Source organism: Corythoichthys intestinalis, chromosome 16, assembly GCF_030265065.1.
Source record: "Corythoichthys intestinalis isolate RoL2023-P3 chromosome 16, ASM3026506v1, whole genome shotgun sequence".
Classification (NCBI taxonomy): domain Eukaryota; kingdom Metazoa; phylum Chordata; class Actinopteri; order Syngnathiformes; family Syngnathidae; genus Corythoichthys; species Corythoichthys intestinalis.
In genome coordinates, this window is record NC_080410.1 from 33,218,422 (window position 1) to 33,238,386 (window position 19,965).

Here is a 19,965-nt window from a genome sequence, read left to right on the forward strand (position 1 = left end):
GTGGATTTGGGTATAACTTAACATTTAATAAGGTTATTTTCGTTTTTTTTACAAAAAATCTGACCATCGCTGTGGGGTTCACAAACTTTCGAGCAGCACTGTATCTCAAAAACGATAGCAGCGCAAACAATTTTTTCAGCACAAATGAGCACAAACCTAGCACAAATGAAGGACATAGTTTTACTATAAATTTCCATTTGATGGGGAGCCAACTTCACAGAGGTTACTGTACCTCCTCCAGTTTCATTAAGGAAAGCATTTCTATGATAGTGAGACTTTTAGTAGTCCATCTAGCAAATCCTTAGATCTGCCTTGACAAGGCTTCTGCCAGGTTGTAAATTTCAGAGGGGCCCCCACTGTAGCGTCTGGAATGCCATTCTGTATATATTACTTGATGGTCACTGATGACATCCTTGTAACACAGATATTCAGCACACATTCATGGGGTAACTTGGCCAGTCTTACATAACTGCTTTGTGCTATTACTTTTCTTTCATAATCTACAATACTTTTATATATAAAAGCTCCTAAAGTGCGTCATTAGTCATAAAAACACCCTCAAGCGTGTAGTCTTGTGATGGAAACACAAATGTCTGCTGCACCAACCACAATGCACTTGAATGGAATAATACCTCAGGCATGTAAGACAAATGTTTTAGCGGGTTCTTTGGACATTTATTGAGGGTAATCATTTTTGTCCTTTCTTATATTGAGTAAAAGGCTGTATTTAGAAGTTTCAAGTGTATTTGATTATACAGTATTTATACTAAATGCGTAACTGTTCTAACTGCATCACAGGTTCAGAAGAAGTCTCAGTTGTTGGTGGAGGCCCTGTTGACCTGCGCACTGAGCCCAGGTTGGGATCATTGTCTGTGGGAAGTACAGGAGTGGACACAACTTTGAGAGAGCAGCAGCTTCAGCATGAATTGGTACTACTGAAACAGCAGCAAGAACTCCAGAAACAACTCCTATTTGCTGAATTCCAGAAAAAACATGAAGTCCTAACCAGACAACATGAAGTCCAGCTACAGGAACACCTCAAGGTACTTACTATAAATAGTTTATAAACCAGGAGCTGAACAATTCACCCACATCATATCAACATTGAGGTTTTTATTGCTGTGAAGATCTAACCTGATGAAGCTGAAGGTTTTATGCATTTAAAAGTACAAATCACAATCACAGTATTTGTCAGAAAAGTCGCAGTTTGCTAGTACCCGTAAGCCATAACAACATAATTCAATTTATTTTCAATCCTTTCAGTTGGTATATTTGTCATTCAGATAATTTTATCGGTTTGTAAGCAACAACAGGAGCTGTTGGCAGCAAAGCGACAGCAAGAGCTGGAACAGAAGCGAAAACTGGAACAACAAAGACACGAAGAGCAGGAGAAACAACGACTGGAGCAACAACTCCTTCTACTTCGAAATAAGGAGAAAGGCAAAGAGAGTAGGTTTATCCCACAGCTTTTGCTCCTAAGAACACAGTAAAATAGTACAAAGAAGTGTTGTCCCGATACCAATTCCGACGGCCAGCTGTGTGTTATAAACTGATACCGTTTTTTCTTTTAATACTAAATTACTGCATACTCACTTGACTGTAAAGTAATTTCAGTCATGGCATGGACTGACACTGCTTAACTCATTGTCTGCCATTGGCGCTAGGCGTCCAAACCATTTAAAGTGGGAGGGTAGCAGCGACTGAACGAACGTCTACTAGTGATAAACTAATCGGTGGAAGGGTGCATCTTGGACGGAGGAAGGAACAAATTTTATCTCTTACCTTATTGGCTGCCATTGACGGTGTTAATCGTCCAATCCATTCAAAGTGGGATGGTCTTAAAGCAAATGAATGAACTTTCATTTGCTGTCACCCTCCCACTTCAAATGAATTGGATGTGCACTAGTGATAAACTAATTGAAATTCGCAGCAGATACATGACCAGTCGGCACACTGTTGGATATCTTCTCATCATCTTGGGTAGGGCAGTTTCAAAGTAGATCTCGGAAAGTGCATATTGCACAGCATTGGCATGTTATTTCTTTGTACTCCCTGATACCAATGATGTCATATTAAGGCCATATCAGTATCGGCGCAACACTTGTATAAGGTACAGTATTTGCACTAGTTCTAACTGCAATTATTTGTGCCCATATGTTATGAAAGGTGCTATTGCCAGTACAGAAGTAAAGTTGAAACTGCAGGAATTCCTTCTAAATAAGAAAGAACCTGCTATTGGTGGACTGAATCATTCCTTCTCAAAGTGCTGGTAAGGATTTCTATTATCTTCTCTGTGCTTCCTATATTATCAGAGCCTTGTGTCCCGGCATGCTTGACGTGCATGCTTGACGATCATTCTTTATCACCAACTTTAGCGATTAAAATAAAATTCCAGCGTAAACTATTTATTATGACATTTTTATACCCAATTGTCTTTTTGTGTGTTTGCAGGGGAGGCCAGAACACTTCCTTGGAACAAAATTCTCCACCCCAGAATAACACCCCAGGAACTCCTCCATCTTATAAACTTCCTACATTACTGGGTAACTACGAGGGCAAGGACGACTTTCCACTCCGCAAAACAGGTAGAAGATACAAACTTGTCCCGATCGCATACTTTTACTTGTGAGTCTGGAGTCTTAGAATGATCACCGTCAGCCATCCCAGTCAAAATGGATTGGACGTCTTTTACCATCAATGGCAGCCAATAAGTTAATATTTAAGAATAAGTAAATACATTTTAAAAACACGATCTTTTTTACCCCATTCCGATTCTCTGAAACTGACGTGATACGGCCTGAGTTGAGATTATGTGAGATGGTCTGTTTTTTTTTTCCTTGCAAAGTTCACGACAATAACAGGAAAAATACCAGAGCAATTCACCCTATTAACTAACTAGCAACTGATTTCTTGGGATCAATTCCCTCTCAAGAACCCATTTTAACACCTTGTAATTGACTGGTCTTTCGCCCAAAGTCAGCTTTGATCCAACCACTGCTGTGACCCTGCACAGGAATGGCAGTGTAGCAAATGGATTGGTTGAATACCTTTCTTGGAAACAATGATTTACCGTGAGATAAGTTAAACTTTAATTGCTTCGCATTGGCTTAATGTGACTTGTAGGAGTGGGAACTTCTTGGTACCTCACGATACGATACGATTTGCGATACAAAGCTTACGATAATAATGATCTGACGATATTGCGACAACGATTATTGATACATTGGTCAGGAAATCATTCTAGGATATTCTACGAACAACTAATAAACAGGAAAAACAAGCTTTTTATGTGAATTGGAATGAGTTTATCACTAGTAGACATTCAATCCATTTGAACTGGGAGGGTTCAAATGGTTCAAATCCCTCCCAATTCAAACGGATTTAACGTCTATGGCCGGTAGTGGCAGCCAATGAGGTAATTTTGGGCCATTTAAGGTCATTTACCTGTTGTTTTTTAGTTACTTCCTTTTGATTTTGGGGTATTTTAAGGGGTCTCTTCCTGTTTATTTTGAGGTACAGAACAGGAAATGAACTGGGAATCATCTAAATCAGTGGTCTCCAAACTATTCCAAATATGGCCGCAGTGGGTGCAGGATTTCACTCCAACAAAACAAGACCACACCTTTTCACCAATCTGGCAGTGTAATCACTTGATTGCAGTCAGGTGCTGCTTGTTTCAAAATAAACCACATTGGTTAAAAGGTCTGTGCTTGATCGGTATGAACAAAAACCAGGACCCAAAGCGGGCCTCGAGGACCGGTTTGGAGACCCCTGATCTAAATGAATAGGCAGTGACTCAAGCGCAACAGAAAATGACGTGTAAATGCCCTAAAATGAACAGCAAGTGACCTGTAAATGTCCTGAAAATCTGACAGAATGACTATGAATGCTCTGGTTTCGAATGTACAAACGTTCCCAATCTAAATGGATTGGGTGTCGAGCACAGTCAATGCAGCCTTAGAGTTAACTGACACACTATTATGGTGGAAGATTTTGGTAGCAACTTGATGGTTCTTTTTTTTTGTTAAGACATTGACACCTTTTCAAAACTATATCTCGATTCTTGGCAGGAGTATATCGATAAGCTTTTGGGATACAAAGTATCACGATATATCACCATTTCGATATTTTGTCACACCCCTCGTGACTTGTTCAAGAAACTGTTGTGCTTGTTCGAGTGCTAGGCTGCTATCGGCGCTGTATCTACAGTGTTTTATTAATTATTAAGACAACAATTTAAGATAATTTGGGGGTTATTTACTGTCTGTGTTAATGTAGGTTTGCAGAATTTTTCATGCTCAAGCACAGCTGCACCGTCTATGATTTCGCGCCGTAAAAGATTGTTTGGAGAGTCTAGGTTTAGGTTGTGGCAAGGTCATCTCTCACCTTGGTGAGGACAGGCTGAATTCCCCAGTTCCCTCACTTACTGTTGACGTATCCTTGAGCAAAATAACAAACCCCCAGCTACTTTTGTGAATAAGGTGACATTGTAAAAATGGTTAAAGTACCACTAAGAGAAAAAAGTTTTATAAAAATGAGTGTTGCAACAATACAATGCCGGGTAGAATTCCCCCCCCCCCCCCCCCCCCCCATGTTGATGTCATTTAAACAGGTGGACCCCAACCTTTTTTGCACCACGGACCGGTGTGATGTGGGTTTTTTTTTTTTTTTTTTTTTTTACACAGGCCGGCGATGTGTGGCGGGAAAAAATCCAGTTAATATAATATAACACAACGGGGATAAAAACTGACATTAAGTGCAGAGAAAATATAACTTATAATTAACCTTTTATAACAGTGGCCGCTCCTAAAACCTGACAGCAAATGTCCTTGGTCGCAGGCATAATGAGTTCTTCAATTGCGAAAGGTTTCTTAGCTTTAGCAATACGGTTCATCACTAGATATGATGCTCTCAGTACAGTTGCTTTTGTTTATATGGTGGCCCTCAGTAATTGTTTCTGTGCTTCGTGCTCACGCTTTTTTCTTTCAAAAAATTCCAAACGCTTATCTGTTATTCCAGGGTACCTAGTCTCTATGTGCCAAAGCAGCTTTGATGGCTTCATTGCCTCGTTTGCTAGCTTTTGGCCACATATTATGCATATTGCACTTGGCGCCTGAAAGTCACCTGTTGTGACAAACCCGTATTTAAGGTAGAATTCTTGGTATTGTCTGTTGAAAGGCTTCGTTTTCTTTGAGGATGTTGGCTCCTCTTCTGGCTCGTCAGGTGACCTTTTCCCCAGTAAAAAAGCTATCCAAAGATTTTCAGTCTTTTTCGCAAGTGTGTAGGCTTATTATTTCTGGGTACAAATGTGATGCGCCTATGTCATTATCGAGGACTAGCGCCAATGGATTTCAATGACAACATCCTATCCAGTTTTATTATTATATCTAAAGAGTGGACAGGCAGATTGCTGAGTCAAGAGGCACAGACCAGAATACGGTCATTAATAAATGATTATTTCTGTGCGCCCCAGTAGCAAAAGCGCCGCAGACCGATACCGGTCCCCGGCAGCAGAGCAGAGCAGCAGACTGATACTCCTAACCCTGTCACAAAACTCCTTCCTCGAAGATAACTTAGAGCTCCAAGATGACGTTTTCACTCTTTCTCCCTCCCTCCTCCCTTTTCACGTCACCCAGTGTCAGAGCCCAACCTGAAGGTACGTTCACGGTTGAAACAAAAAGTAGCTGAGAGGCGAAGCTCTCCACTCCTCAGAAGGAAAGATGGCACTGTCATCAGCACCTTCAAGAAAAGGGCCATTGAGATTTCAGGTTACATACATTACACTTTATAAGATTGTAATGGTAAAAATATGTTGCAAATTCCATTACATATTATTTTTTTTCTTTTCTTTTACAGTCTCCCCTCTCTGTAGCAGCGCTCCAGGTTCGGGGCCCAGTAGTCCTAACAGTTCTAATTCAGCTATTGCTAATGGCAACACTGGATCTGTCCCTAACATACAGACTGAGGTACAGAAATACACATGCTCAAACATGGTAACATATTTTATCAGACTGTAAGGAACCATACGCAATTTTTGTTATTTCAATTATCATCTTTAGTAGGAGTAGTGTGATCATGATCCTCATCATTAGTCGGAAAACACAGTCACTTAGCAAGTCATTTAATATTGTCAAGTGGGTTTAGGTGTCAAGAGAAAAAAATATACAGTACAGTGGTACCTCGACATACGATCGCTTCGACACACGATTTTTTTCCTTCGCTTAAGGTCAGTAATGTCCCTTATCTTTGTTCGATACACGATATCTTTAACATAGCCCGATGGAAACAAGTCCAGGGGACTATCTGATGAACGTGAATGACAACTGAATGACCTTCAACCAACCATCATTTTTCAGCAAGATGGTGCACCACCATCTGAATGTTCGTGGGTTCCTCAATCAAACATTTCCAGACCGATGGATTGGAAGGAATGGGCCAATTCCTTGGCCGCCACGTTCACCAGATAACACTCCCCTGGACTTCTTTCTATGGGGCTATGTTAAAGATATCGTGTATCGAACAAAGATAAGGGACATTACTGACCTTAAGTGAAGGATTACTGAGGCCATTGTCACAATTGATGAGGCTATGCTGCAGCGAACATGGCAAGAAATCGAGTATCGTCTTGATGTGCTTCGTGCAACTAACGGTGCCCATGTAGAAGTGTATTAAAAGAGGTATAAAAAAAAAAAAACAACCTTCAATAAACGCTGAATACAATAGAACAAATCTGAATAAAATATGTCATCAATTGCATTTTTAATAATTTTTTGATATGGTAAAGAGTCTTTATGGACACCCTGTATAACTTGGTTGTTTTGGATTTATCACATTCGTTACAGGGGGCTGCATACTGGAAGGAGGATCAAAAACATAATTTTCATGGAAATATAATTACAGACATTCGTGGAATATTGTTTTGTTGACAGTTTATAGGTACTTGTAAACATATTTCAAAGTGTTAGTTATCCATAGTCGAAAAATAAAACTCTGTCATTAGGCTTGTATTCTATCATGCCTGAGTATACATCAACCCTTCTTTTTGTGTCCACAGCTTCGATCCCTTCATCAGACGGTAGGAGCTGATGGGACATTGAGTCCGCTAAGTCTCTACACTTCACCATCTCTGCCCAATATCTCTTTAGGACTCCCTGCGAACACACACATCACGGTAGGCAAAGGACACACATGCACACTCATGGAAAGATAGGAAAGATTTATCTATTTTTAACATGTGAATGAATGTTGCTTTATGTTGCTCTATTTTACAAAGCCTGCCATTACAGTATTTTTCCTATTATGTTTCCTTTAGGCCTCCCAGAAGTTGTCAAGCCAACAGGAAGCAGAGCGTCAAGCCATTCAGTCTCTCCGAGCCGGTGGAGCTCTAACTGGGAAGTTTCTCTCCACATCCTCCCTGCCTGCAGGTATGCATTTATCTATTGTTTGTTCTATTAGCAATACTATTTTAACTTCTATTCAATAACATTGTTTAGGGAATGTAGGTATTCTAATCAAGATTAAACATCATTGAGGTTTCAATTCTTGTCAGTTCCCACGGTCAAATCACTCGACCAATTGTTTCATGTAGAAATCACATAATTTATGATCTGTTCAAAGTAGGGTGGCCATTTCCGCACCACCATAGAGGAGGACACTTTGTGGCAAGAGAGAAATATCGCAACATCCAACTCAAACTATACACAATACTATAATATACTATACTATTGCCTTTTCATGCACCAATTATGATATATATATTTTTAGCCTACAAACTACGCCCACATGATGCTATGATAGATATCACATGTATAGAGAACTAGATGTGAAATGATAGACTCGCCGGCATTAGTAAACAGCCGCCATCTTAAAGCAGTAGACTTCTCTGGAAGGCTCTGTTGTAGAGAACCTTCCTAGCGAACCTAAGTAACTTTTTATCTAAAATACTCATAAATTTGCAAAATCTTGACTTGAATCTATCTTTAAATGATGAAACCGTTTTAAAACTTTCACATGTCGACAGTAGACATAAGGGAACTAATGCAAAAACGGGAGCAATTTTAAGAACTTTAACGGTTGATTCACAACATTAAATGACTTTTAAACATAGCAAAGGTTACTATCTAGTTATCGCAATATCCGCAATGCTCCTGTGTCTAGTTAAGTTTAGGGTAAAGAATTGGGCTAGGGCCAATTATGCCAAAAACACTTTTAACTTCACATGGTGTGACCTATGTTTTTTTTTTTTTTTTTTTTTTTTTGGGGGGGGGGGGGGGGGTGGCATGAAAAGTATCACGTTACTTTGCCAAGTAACTAATTACTCTTACATTCAGGTAACTTGAGTTTGTAACTCAATTACTTTTTAGGAGAAGTAATTTGTAACTGTAATTAATTACTTTTTTAAAGTAAGATTAACAACACTGGTCACCACTATCCCTGAAACGATTACGGATTTTTGTTGTTTCATTTGCAGGTGTAGGACATGATGGAGAGAGTCAGCCTCCTAGCTCACACTCTGCACATTCTTCATTATTGCAACATGTACTATTACTAGAGCAGGCCAGACAACAAACTGCAATGCTATCTGGTACACTTTCGGCTCATATATGCAAAATTATTGTATATACCGGTATGTAGTTTTTTGATGCCAAACTTACGATTTACATCCTTTAACTAGTCCCCATGTACAGCCAGTCACCCCTGGTTACAGCAGAGAGAGGAGTGTCCAGCGGCATGCGATCAGTCAATAAGCTGCCTCGCCATCGGCCTCTAGCTCGTACCCAGAGTGCACCTTTGCCCCAATCTCCCCAAGCCCTCCAACAACTGGTAGTTCAGCAGCAACATCAGCACTTTCTGGAGAAACATTATAAAGTATGCACGTGAAAACGCTATCATACATCATCGACAGCACTTTTACTTTTTCTAACCACACCGTTGTTTGTGTAGATGCTTTCAAAGGGGTCAGACCTACCCAGACCACCTCCCACTCATCCAGAGGAGACAGAAGAGGAGCTTACAGAGACCAATGACATGCAAGAGGAGGATGTAGAAACAAGCAGTCTCAGGTGATCTCTAATCAGATGACTTGTACCATGTCATTGATATTTACAATATATTCCATACGTACAAGTCAGAGGTTGCGCTAGACATTTTCGTTGTCTGTCATTTTGACTGACAGGGTCATAAAAATCCGGTCATAATCTATTTCTACCCGTCACTTAAATTTTTAAAATGATAATGATGAAATATTCAATAGTATTTAGTTTTCATTCATTTTTAATTAATATTGTAACGCTTGCTTGGCGGCGAAAAATTAGACACTGAAGTCGTGGTATTTTTCTCCCTCTTTTTACTCTGCTTACCGCCAACAACACCAACAAAACAACAAACCCGCCCCCAAAGGAAAAGAGGCAACTATATAGACCCCAATCGCCAACATCACACAATGATCTTAATTGTGGTTGTCAGCCCAAAATCTTCTAAATATATATTAAATGCATCTTACCAGATATAAAATGACTACTACATAGTCTGTGGTGATCGTTTGGTGCCCAGATTTCTTGTCGAATTACAGCAGTCCATCTCGCTCTCCTCTTCTGGTCTCTCAGAATACGGTAGAACTTCAAGTCTCTCCATCTATCTTCTCTGTTACTGCAACCAACTGCCACACACGCCTTCACCATTTTGATTATTAATGTTAACGAGCAGAAAAACACGCCGTAATAGGAGGCATGTACGTAGCGGTAATTTGTAAACACGACGAGCTGACACACAATATGGCGGGTCCAGTCAGGGGGGCGGAGTTGTGACGTCATTTGATTGGGGTCTATACACAGGCGGCAATCTAGTCCACCAATTGGATGACGCGCTGGCACACCGGGTGCACCAATAAGAACCGCGCGTTGATGTGTCAATCACGGTGCCGCCGCCAGACCCCAGTGACGCTACAATATTCTGACAGAATAGCCAACGACGTCATGCATTAAGAGAGACAATAGCTAATTAATATGCTCGCTCGCTGGGGTGTGAATTGCAACCTGTCAAAATGACGGACGGACTTCAGTTTTTTCCGTCACCGTTTTAAAAAACCGGTCAACGACGGAAAATATTTGGTTAACGCGACCCCTGGTACAAGTATTAGTAAACACACTAAGTTTGAAACCACTTGGTACATTTATCAATTAGACTTCAGACGGAGGGGTCAGATGACAGCGCAATCCCCACTGATCGCCGAAGTGTGCACCCAAATGAAGAAGAACCAGGAGTCGTTCGTGTGAAAGGAGAGAGCACAGAAAGTGAACTGGATGATGAAGAGGAGGAAGATGATGTCATTCATCTGGGGGATAGCGAAGAAGATGGAAGGGGGAACTACTGTCAGGTTTGTGCAGTTTTATAAAATCAAGTTGGCCCTTGCATCTTTTGAATTTTCTTAAAAAGGTTTGGATACCCTGATATCAACACATGTAATTGGAAGGAGAAACTAAACAAAATCTTTCATTTCTTGCCTGTAATGGTTAAAATGCAGACACTTTGAAACAAGAGCACGCACTCACTTTATTTGACGCTGCATTGACATCACCAGCTGGTGACTCAACCACTGGACGCATTGCCGTGTGTGTGTGTTCCAAAATCTCAGTATCTTCGAGTGTGGTTTTGTGTCCACCCACACATGATGACTCATCCAGTTCACAGTTGGGAGCGCAGCAATATTCTCTATATATAGTCTGTATAGAATTGCTTACACAAACCATAAAGTCTGTATACACACACACACACACACACAAATAAAATAGACTGTATACATAAAAGTTTTATTTTTTTAAAAATACAGTCTCTGTGACTGTTTACATGAGTTGAAACAAAATTTTACTAAAAATATAGAATACTGTGTTTGTAAGAGAGTAAGTGAAATTATCCTGCTATGAACTTCGTTTCACGTTTCTATCAGGCCTCGCAACAAATGGATGTATTACCCTCCCCCTCGCCTCATAGGCCGCTGGGAAGAGCACAGTCTTCTCCGGCAGCTGGTGTCAATCCTGTCAGGCATCTCTTTACAACAGGTTAGTTTGGGGAACAGATCTTACCAGAAGGGGTGGGAACCTCAGGAAACAATCTATGATAGTCTACGTTACAACTATTAAAGAGAAAAACACAACGGAAAAGTATCGTGTGTCGAAAACTTTTGTCTCTCTATATCTATATAGACAATAGGAATATTCAGTTATGAGTTAACAAGAAAGTGACCCAATACTAATAGCAAGGGACCGAAAATCTACAGGAATTTGTAATGTTTGAATGCCATTGGGTTAACATATACACTATTCTAGTGGAAAATGTTGGTTTAGTGATTTTTTTTTTGCTAGGAGCCCCCTAGATCCTTTATCAAAAAAAGACATCTTTCTAAAATGATATATCGATTCTTATCGGGAGCATATCAATAACCTATTGGGATACAAAGTATCATGATACATCACCATATCGATATGTTGTCACACGCCTACTTATCAGTATGCTTTTTAAATTAGAAAAAGCTGTTCAGTGATGCTTCAAGTTCTAACAAGTGATATGTTTTGCACATGTATAAACAGTAAAGATTCCATTGACCAAATGCTTCCTCACTTTCGCAATTGAAGAACTCATTATGCCTTACTTCCTCACTATGTATTCATTATTGATTGGAACACATTGGGGGCAAGTTGTTATCTCCATTAGCAAGTGTGGGTCACACATTTGCTGAGCTTCTAGCGTCAAGCTCCTTCTGCTCTGGTAGAGAGTTGGCAGTTCAACCACTACTTGTGCAGGTTTTCTTCCTTATACCCCAAAAATATTGTCTTGGTTTTTGTGCAGTCTTGCACCTGCTTCGTAATTTGGAATAACTCTTTGCACTTAGCCGGGCCATCGACTTCATAATATATTGACGGGACACGGGGCGTGGGGCCGATTAATAGGGGTCCTATCTCCGTCAAAGCTGAGCGAGTGGAAACACAGACAAGAAACTTTTTGCTTTGAAAATTCTTGTGAATAAATGCTTCAATCCCTGAATTCTTTATAGATATGGACGTAAAACAGTATCGATTCTCAGTTAAAAGCAAAAAAGAAAAAACGGGCAGTTAGCATTTATTTTACGTAAATATGTCGAATGTGCTGCTAGTCTTTAAGCCACTGTGGTGCTGCCTTATCACCACTAAGTGCTTTTTACATTCGAAAACTCTTGTAAATAAATGCTTAAATCCCTGAATTCTTTATAGATATAGACGTAAAACAGTCTCGATTCTTGGTTAAAAGCAAAGAGCCGGGCAGTTAGCATTTATTTTACGTAAATATGTTAAATGTGCGGCTAATCTTATAAGCCACTGTGGCGCCGCCTTATCACCACAAAGAGCTTTTTACGTTGATAATTCTTTTGAATAGATGCATAAATCCCAGTCTTGTTCCTTTGTTAAAAGCAAAAAACTGGGCGGTTAGCATATATTTCACGTAAATATTGCGAATTATGATGCCAATGCTGTAGCAGTCCATTTCTCCCGTTGATTTTTTTCACAACGTTTCAAAATGCACGCATGGTACAAAAAATATAATAATTACCTTGAATCCTTGAACAAATCTCTTCTGAGACAATCCTTCCTGTTTGTATGCGGTACAGCGTTCGTACTTTTTCAACCTAAAGCTGGCGTTGAATCGCTGCATGTGTTTGAGAATAACTGCGTCCGATTTCGACCAACTGAAGCGGAGTGTGGGACGGCCCCCTACTTGAATGTGTGGCGCAGTGTCTGGGGAATGGGTCCCGTCAATATCATTATGAAGTCTATGGCTGGGCATTCTATTATAGCAAGGGTCTGGTGGATTGCCTGGTGGCAAATTAGTTAATCGATACATCTTGCCAAAGCCCCCCACTGATTCTATGTTGCGAATCAAACACCACCACATTTAATGTGGGTTTCCGCTTATGTCTGCATCTGGCCATCCGGAAAAAATACTGTCACAATGCTCCGGTCGAATGCATGGATGACTGCAAAGTTGTAGATCTATTTGTGCAACATGTGACTGTGTCTCACTTAAAGGGAATGAGAGAAGCCGCTTTGATTGATCACATAGAACTGAAGTGTTCGCGCCCACAGCAGCGCAAATCACTTGCAATTTTTTTCCTGTTCAGCTGCATATTAAATTTGATTGTTTTTAAAGGCTGAAACAGTTTTAATGTGCCAAATAGGACTTTGGTGTGCTCTTATTGTGGTTGTTCATATTGTCTTGTTTATTCCGAGAATACAGTACAGTACATCTGGACAGAAAAGAGTTTTTGGAGGACAGTGATCTATGCAGGGTGTTTTGTGTTTCTTGCCCAAAGTCAAGCACTGTAGAAAATGGATGGATGGGACAAATCGTCACATAATGTGCTGTACTTTCCAAAGAAAATTATTCATTTTGACATGAATACAGTATGTTGAAAATGTATAATATTTGTTCTTGTTGTTCTTGCTGACAATTGTTGCTAAAGTGTAGAGCTCTGTCTTATTTTTGAGTGAATTTCTGTCATATGTCAAATCAAAGTGACTTTTCTGCTAAAAATAACAAGTTGAGCGGTCACAACACCAGCTTGCTTGTCAGCCATATGGAATATTCAAGAAATTGCGGTTACTGACATTGGTCTTGCACATGTTACTCCAAAACATTTTAACTATAATAGAAGCAAGTTGTAAGCCTATTATATGGATGTTTACGAATGCATACATTATATGACATTACATATACTGTATTTTTCGGAATATAAGTCGCACCTGAGTATAAGTCACACCAGCCCAAAAAAGGCCAAATAAAGAAGAAGAAAAAAACATAAGTCGCACCGGAGTATAAGTTGCATTTTTGGGGGAAAATTACTTGAGAAAATCCAACACTGAGAACAGATATGTCATCTTCAAAGGCAATTTAACATAAAAATACAATAGAGAACAACATGCTGAATAAGTGTACAGTGTGATAATGTGACATGATGCATGAACAACGAAATGTCAACGTGGCCAGTATATTAACGTAACATAGCTATTAAGAGTTATTCAGATAACTATAGCATAAAGAACATGCTAACAAGTTTACCAAACCATCAGTGTCACTGCAAAACACAAAACTAACATGTAAAATTATATAATAATGTGTTAATAATTTCACACATAAGTCACTCCAGAGTATAAATTGCACCCCCAGCCAAACTATGAAAAAACTGTGACTCATAGTCCGAAAAATACAGTATTTCATTATGGATGTATTTGTGTTCATTTTACGTCAATATTCCATTTGTTTTGCTGGCAGTAACAACACCCATTGTTGTCAGCTTTTATTTGATGTGATGTGTTGTTTACATCACTGCATTCATCTTTCTTTGTTATTCTGTTTTGCTTCCTTCAGGACTTGTTTATGACAGTCTGATGTTAAAGCACCAGTGTGTTTGTGGCAACGCTCACATCCACCCAGAGCATGCTGGAAGAGTGCAGAGCATCTGGTCCAGGCTACAGGAGACAGGCCTGCTGGGCCGCTGTGAGGTAGGCACGCATGCACGCACACACGCACATTTATGTTCACACACACTTGCACCCAAAATAAGTCAAGAGCAAGTGTGCAAAAAGCTTTCTCGGTCTCTTCTTGTTTGTGTCTGAGCAGAGAATTCGTGGGCGTAAAGCATCCCTGGATGAGATCCAGACTGTCCATTCCGAGTTTCACACTCTGCTCTACGGAACCAGTCCACTGAATCGACACAAACTGGACCACAAAAAGCTATTGGGTACCAAATTATCGGCTTACGGTAGTGCTTTGAGATAAAAATGTAATTTGTTCCCTCATGCTGGCAATTCAAAACCCTCGCATTTCAGATCATCTTTCCCCTCTCAAATTAACGGAAAAGCCAATAATCCGCTAGTGATATTGGACAGAATGGCTGCCTGCAGAGATAGATGAAAAGAGAAGTGAATTATTGAACTCTAATTCCATAAACGAGATATTAATTATTTATTAGTTAGCTCATCTTTGGTGTTTTGCGGTATTGGTTAAAATTGATCTAAACCACTGGGTTCAAACTCAAGGCCCAGGGGCAAGATCCATTCCACCAAGTAATTTTACCACCACAACACATACTCTGTGACCTGGGTTGGCAGTGAATGAGTTAAGCTAATGATAACTTTTGAATTGATGTCCGCTGTAGTGACCACGGTCCCTGAGAGGGTTAAGACAAAGCATTTAGCAGTATGTAATTGCCTTAAACACACAAATAAGTAATTATCCTTTTAGTAGTCGCATCAAACAGATTGAAACTGCCAAAAACAGTTCACGTCTCCAAGAACTCATGGGTTGGTTCACTCGTATCTCAAGGCATCACTATATTTAAATTTAATTTTGACTGCAGTGATGAAGTTAAGGTTGTTCTTGGAAACGTTCTGTTTCAGGTCCAATCAGTCAGAAGATGTATGCTGTTCTTCCGTGTGGAGGAATAGGGGTAAATGTTTGTCTCTAAATCTTTACTTGCTCATTTGTTCTACTTTAAAAACTTGTGCTTTGCTGCCCTCTGCAGGTAGACAGTGACACTGTGTGGAATGAGATGCACTCATCTGCAGCTGTCCGCATGGCAGTGGGCTCTGTTATTGAACTGGCCTTCAGAGTTGCAGCAGGGGAACTGAAGGTAACATACACCAATGTACACACGTACACTGTTTTCCAAAAATTGAATTACCGCAATTTCAGGACTATAAGTCGCTCTGGAATAGTCACATTTTTCAACAATCCATCAGACAGACAAAAAACAGATAAGTCGTATTGTACTACAAGTCAAATTTGGGGTGGAAGAATTACCGTATGTTGTCCGAAATTTGTCGCTGAGTAGCTCAAACGTAGTCACTAATATTACTTCAGAAATAAAAGAGCAGTTTAAGGTAATTTCCTAGTTACCAAAACCACAGCATTGTGGCAGTAACAAATAACAGAGCTACTGTCAATGCTAACATAAGCACCCTTTAGCTTGTCAAACTACTACATTGCAGGACCAAAATGGCCACTTCATCAGCTTCCTTCAACTTTCCTAGCATGCACATCGACTTTTACTCAACAATTTTGCTGTCATCCAGCTGGTCTCCAAAGCTACCTTGTATAGCTTAACCTCTTTCTGAGCACATGTCAAAACAGTCAGAATGATAGTCAATACTGTAAGAGCACTACAATTTCTTGGCTTCTTCATCACAAGTCAAGAGCACCCTCTCGCAGCTGGTTGAAGGGTAATGTTTACTCCATGGCCAGGCAGCATAGCATTTCAGATGTATTATTTTTATATTTTATTATTAACATTAAAATACAGTAAGTTGCACCTGATTATAATAGTATAGTCAATTGTGAAAAAATGCGCCTTCTACAGTACCTTTTATTCTGACCTCTCCTTTACTGTTTTTCTATTTCTGTACCAGAATGGATTCGCAGTAGTGCGTCCGCCAGGACATCATGCAGAAGAATCCACTGCCATGTTTGTACATGCATCAATTTTCAAATACAATACTTTTAAGCATTAGACAAATTTGCTATTTACTTGAAGATATATACATATATTTTAAATCTGTTGTTTCATTCTCCTTATATGTGTGTGAAAATAGGGGGTTTTGTTTCTTCAATTCAGTAGCCATCACTGCCAAGCTACTCCAGCAGAAACTGGGAGTGGGAAAGATCCTCATTGTGGACTGGGTTAGTGAATTCACATTCTCATACATGTACTAGCATAACATTAATCATTCAGTTGTTTTTAAATCTTACTTATTCAACAGTGTGCGCTGCGGAAGCGCCTCCAAATTTCCTGCATAAATTGTTTAGGAAACGCTGTGTTTCGTAACAATGATGCTTTCTCTTGAATGCCACTGTAACCTCTCACTGCAGGACATTCACCATGGCAACGGCACGCAGCAGGCCTTCTACAGTGACCCCAATGTCCTCTACATCTCCCTCCATCGCTACGATGACGGCAACTTTTTTCCTGGCAGCGGAGCACCTGAGGAGGTAAATGAATGAATTTGGATTCCCATCATCTTTGAAACACAGACTTTAATTTCATTATTCTCTGTGTGCGATCCATTTTAAGTGAAAACAGGCTCATTGTAGAGGATAAAAAAAGATGTTGCTGTATTCCCGAGGTAATTGCTGCATTTACATAGTAAGCCTAAGACCAAGATCCCAATTCAGTTGAATATACAGGGGTTGGACAAAATAATGGAAACACCTAACTAGAGATGTCGATCGATCGGGTCCGATCACGTCATTTTCAAAGTATCGGAATCAGCAAAAAAATATCGGCCATGCCTTTTTTTAATATATTGTATATATTTTTCAATTAAATCCTTTTCTAATTGTATTTAACGTTACAGACATAATATGTTACACTTATCCAGAGTCTTTAGTTTAGGCTTAAGATAGGGTTATCAAATTTATCCCGATAACGGCGGTAATTATTTTTTTAAAAAAATGTATTACGTTAAAATATTTAACGCAATTAATGCATGTGCTGCACGACCCACTCACGCATTGTCGCGCTCAATCTGTAATGGCGCCGTTTTACCTATGTAGAGAGATAAAAGGCAGCATATAAAGAGTAGAGTGAATTTTGGCAGCCTTTGGAGCGTTTATTTAATTGGCTAAAGCCTTACAATCCCTCTCCCTACAATTAGAAATATCATGGGAAGCAATGTGGGGAAGCAAGGTAGCAATTGATTTTTTTCTTAACACCTTATGTTATTTCCCAACACAGAGAAGATATATCAATTGGTAGCACTACACACAGTCATGGTTCCACTTCCCATCATGCATTTGGGCATGGCTACAGTATCATTTAATGAAAGCTCAACAAATACACTAGATGGCAATATTTAGTCACAATATACAAAGTCACAAGTCTTTCTATCCGTGGATCCCTCTCACAGAAAGAATGTTAATAATGTAAATGCCATCTTGAGGATTTATTGTCATAATAAACAAATACAGTACTTATGTACTGTATGTTGAATGTATATATTCGTCCGAGTTTTGTTCAATTTTTTCTTAATGCATTGCCAAAATGTATATAATCGGGAAAAATTATCGGGAATGATTGGAATTGAATCGGGAGCAAAAAAAAAAGCAATCTGATCGGGAAATATCGGGATCGGCAGATACTCAAACTAAAACGATCGGATCGGGAGCAAAAAAACATGATCGGAACAACCCTACACCTAACATTTTGGCATCATAATCATTGAACATAATTGTTAAAGATTGGCATGAGGAACATTCTAATGAAGTTGAGCATCTCGTATGGCCGGCACAATCGCCAGACCTCAACATTCTTTCTTTTGAGCATTTTGGGACAGTTTTAGAGATTCAATTAAGATGTTTATTTCCACTACTATCATCTCTAAAAGAGTTAGAGGGTATTATTTTTAACTGAAGAATGGCTTAAAATTACTTTGGAAACACTTTTGCTCATTAATATTCATGACGTTAGCAATTGTCGCTAGGCGGGTCAACCTCCCGTTTATCCCTAATAGTAAATGAATGGAAATAGTGTAAGAGCGAGATGTTTACTGAGCTAAACCTACCAAATCTGTCTGAAATTCTGTCCCTGGTGCCAGATTTCCTGGTAAATATTTGGAAGAACATACAATTGTTCAGTTAAAGAGATGGCTTGAGTGTCGAGGGCTGAAAAAACAGGAAAAAGAGCCGACCTGATCCAGAGTTAGCTTTTTTATAGACACCTTTTTCTTGTGTGCATTGCCTTACGCCGCTGACAATGACATTCTCCTGTTTCAAAAATGTATCCTTTAACACCATATGCCCTATCTTTCTTATATATTATATCCACTGGTTCCTTTATGTCTCTGACTGTTCTTGGGGGAAATTTACATTGCTATTTTTGTGTAGCGATCGCAAATGCTACTCAGTGACAGCCAAGGAACTCTTTTAATTTTTTCATGAATAACAAATCTTTAATCTATAATTTATTTGCACTTACCCCCCCCCCCCCCCCCCCACTAAAGTTGTTTTTTTATAACAGAAAAGGTATCAGTAGCAGTCAGATACCATTTTAATTTTTTTCAGGTCATTTATTGTCAGACAGAAGCAGCATGGCAAAACGCCACGCTAAAAAATAAGTAAAAATGTCAAAATGGCTTACCTTTTCGTCCTCTGTAGGACCATGGCCCCCAACAAAATGTTTGAATGACTTCACCTTGCTGGCATTAAACTGGCCTTTTGGACGTCCGCGCAAGTTGATCCATTCTTCACATTTTTTCCTCCCGAGTTTTTGTTTTCGGGAAGCGTATGAAGAAAACATCCTTCATATGTCGTAATGTCGAGAGTCGTTTCTACAAGTTCCATAGCAGTAGTGTTTGATCGGCATGTTCTTTTTTGAAAGATTACCGGAGAAAACAAACAGAAATAACATCGATTGTATGCGAGGGTGTGTCTATACTTCCCACGTCCTACTTCCGCGTTACGATGGCGACGTCACGGTATAAAAATAGCATTTAAAAAACTAAGCAAAAACCCATAAATAATACAAAATATTTGACTCAAATATTAAGCATTTCACACCGTTTGTTTGGCATAGACCAGCTTTTAACTCAACTAGACACATAAATTGTCAATGGACTAATTACTCTCCCATTTCCTCAGGTGGGATCTGGTGCAGGTGTGGGCTTCAATGTGAACATAGCATGGACAGGAGGAGTAGAGCCCCCTTTGGGTGATGTTGAGTACCTCACTGCCTTCAGGTAAATGCAACTGCCACTTGGAAATGAGTTTATATGACTGTGTACAAGTTGCAATATAGCTGCTAGGCTGGAGATGCCATAAAAATTAAATATTCAGGTGTGTCATTCCAATGCAACCAATACATATTCAGGTTATTGCCACATTTTGAACAGCGTGAAGAAAACTCTCTGGTACATATCGATTACATATTTTTCCATGGGAGTC

General features: G+C 39.5%; 1 protein-coding gene across 3 annotated transcripts in view; it reads left to right on the forward strand.

Annotated features, from left to right (window-relative positions):
• Window positions 1-19,965, forward strand: part of hdac5 (histone deacetylase 5) — an 85,736-nt gene that overhangs the window by 48,673 nt on the left and 17,098 nt on the right. For all 3 annotated transcript variants that reach the window (XM_057860970.1, XM_057860971.1, XM_057860972.1), the window contains 21 exons: window positions 799-1,043; window positions 1,305-1,449; window positions 2,167-2,269; window positions 2,452-2,585; window positions 5,637-5,768; window positions 5,857-5,966; window positions 7,055-7,171; window positions 7,313-7,424; window positions 8,471-8,584; window positions 8,675-8,868; window positions 8,944-9,062; window positions 10,183-10,375; window positions 10,946-11,057; window positions 14,398-14,531; window positions 14,650-14,770; window positions 15,429-15,478; window positions 15,554-15,661; window positions 16,437-16,492; window positions 16,620-16,707; window positions 16,897-17,016; window positions 19,663-19,760. In XM_057860970.1, the coding sequence (XP_057716953.1) occupies window positions 799-1,043; window positions 1,305-1,449; window positions 2,167-2,269; window positions 2,452-2,585; window positions 5,637-5,768; window positions 5,857-5,966; window positions 7,055-7,171; window positions 7,313-7,424; window positions 8,471-8,584; window positions 8,675-8,868; window positions 8,944-9,062; window positions 10,183-10,375; window positions 10,946-11,057; window positions 14,398-14,531; window positions 14,650-14,770; window positions 15,429-15,478; window positions 15,554-15,661; window positions 16,437-16,492; window positions 16,620-16,707; window positions 16,897-17,016; window positions 19,663-19,760 (2,605 nt within the window). The remainder of the gene's footprint in view (window positions 1-798; window positions 1,044-1,304; window positions 1,450-2,166; window positions 2,270-2,451; window positions 2,586-5,636; window positions 5,769-5,856; window positions 5,967-7,054; window positions 7,172-7,312; window positions 7,425-8,470; window positions 8,585-8,674; window positions 8,869-8,943; window positions 9,063-10,182; window positions 10,376-10,945; window positions 11,058-14,397; window positions 14,532-14,649; window positions 14,771-15,428; window positions 15,479-15,553; window positions 15,662-16,436; window positions 16,493-16,619; window positions 16,708-16,896; window positions 17,017-19,662; window positions 19,761-19,965) is intronic.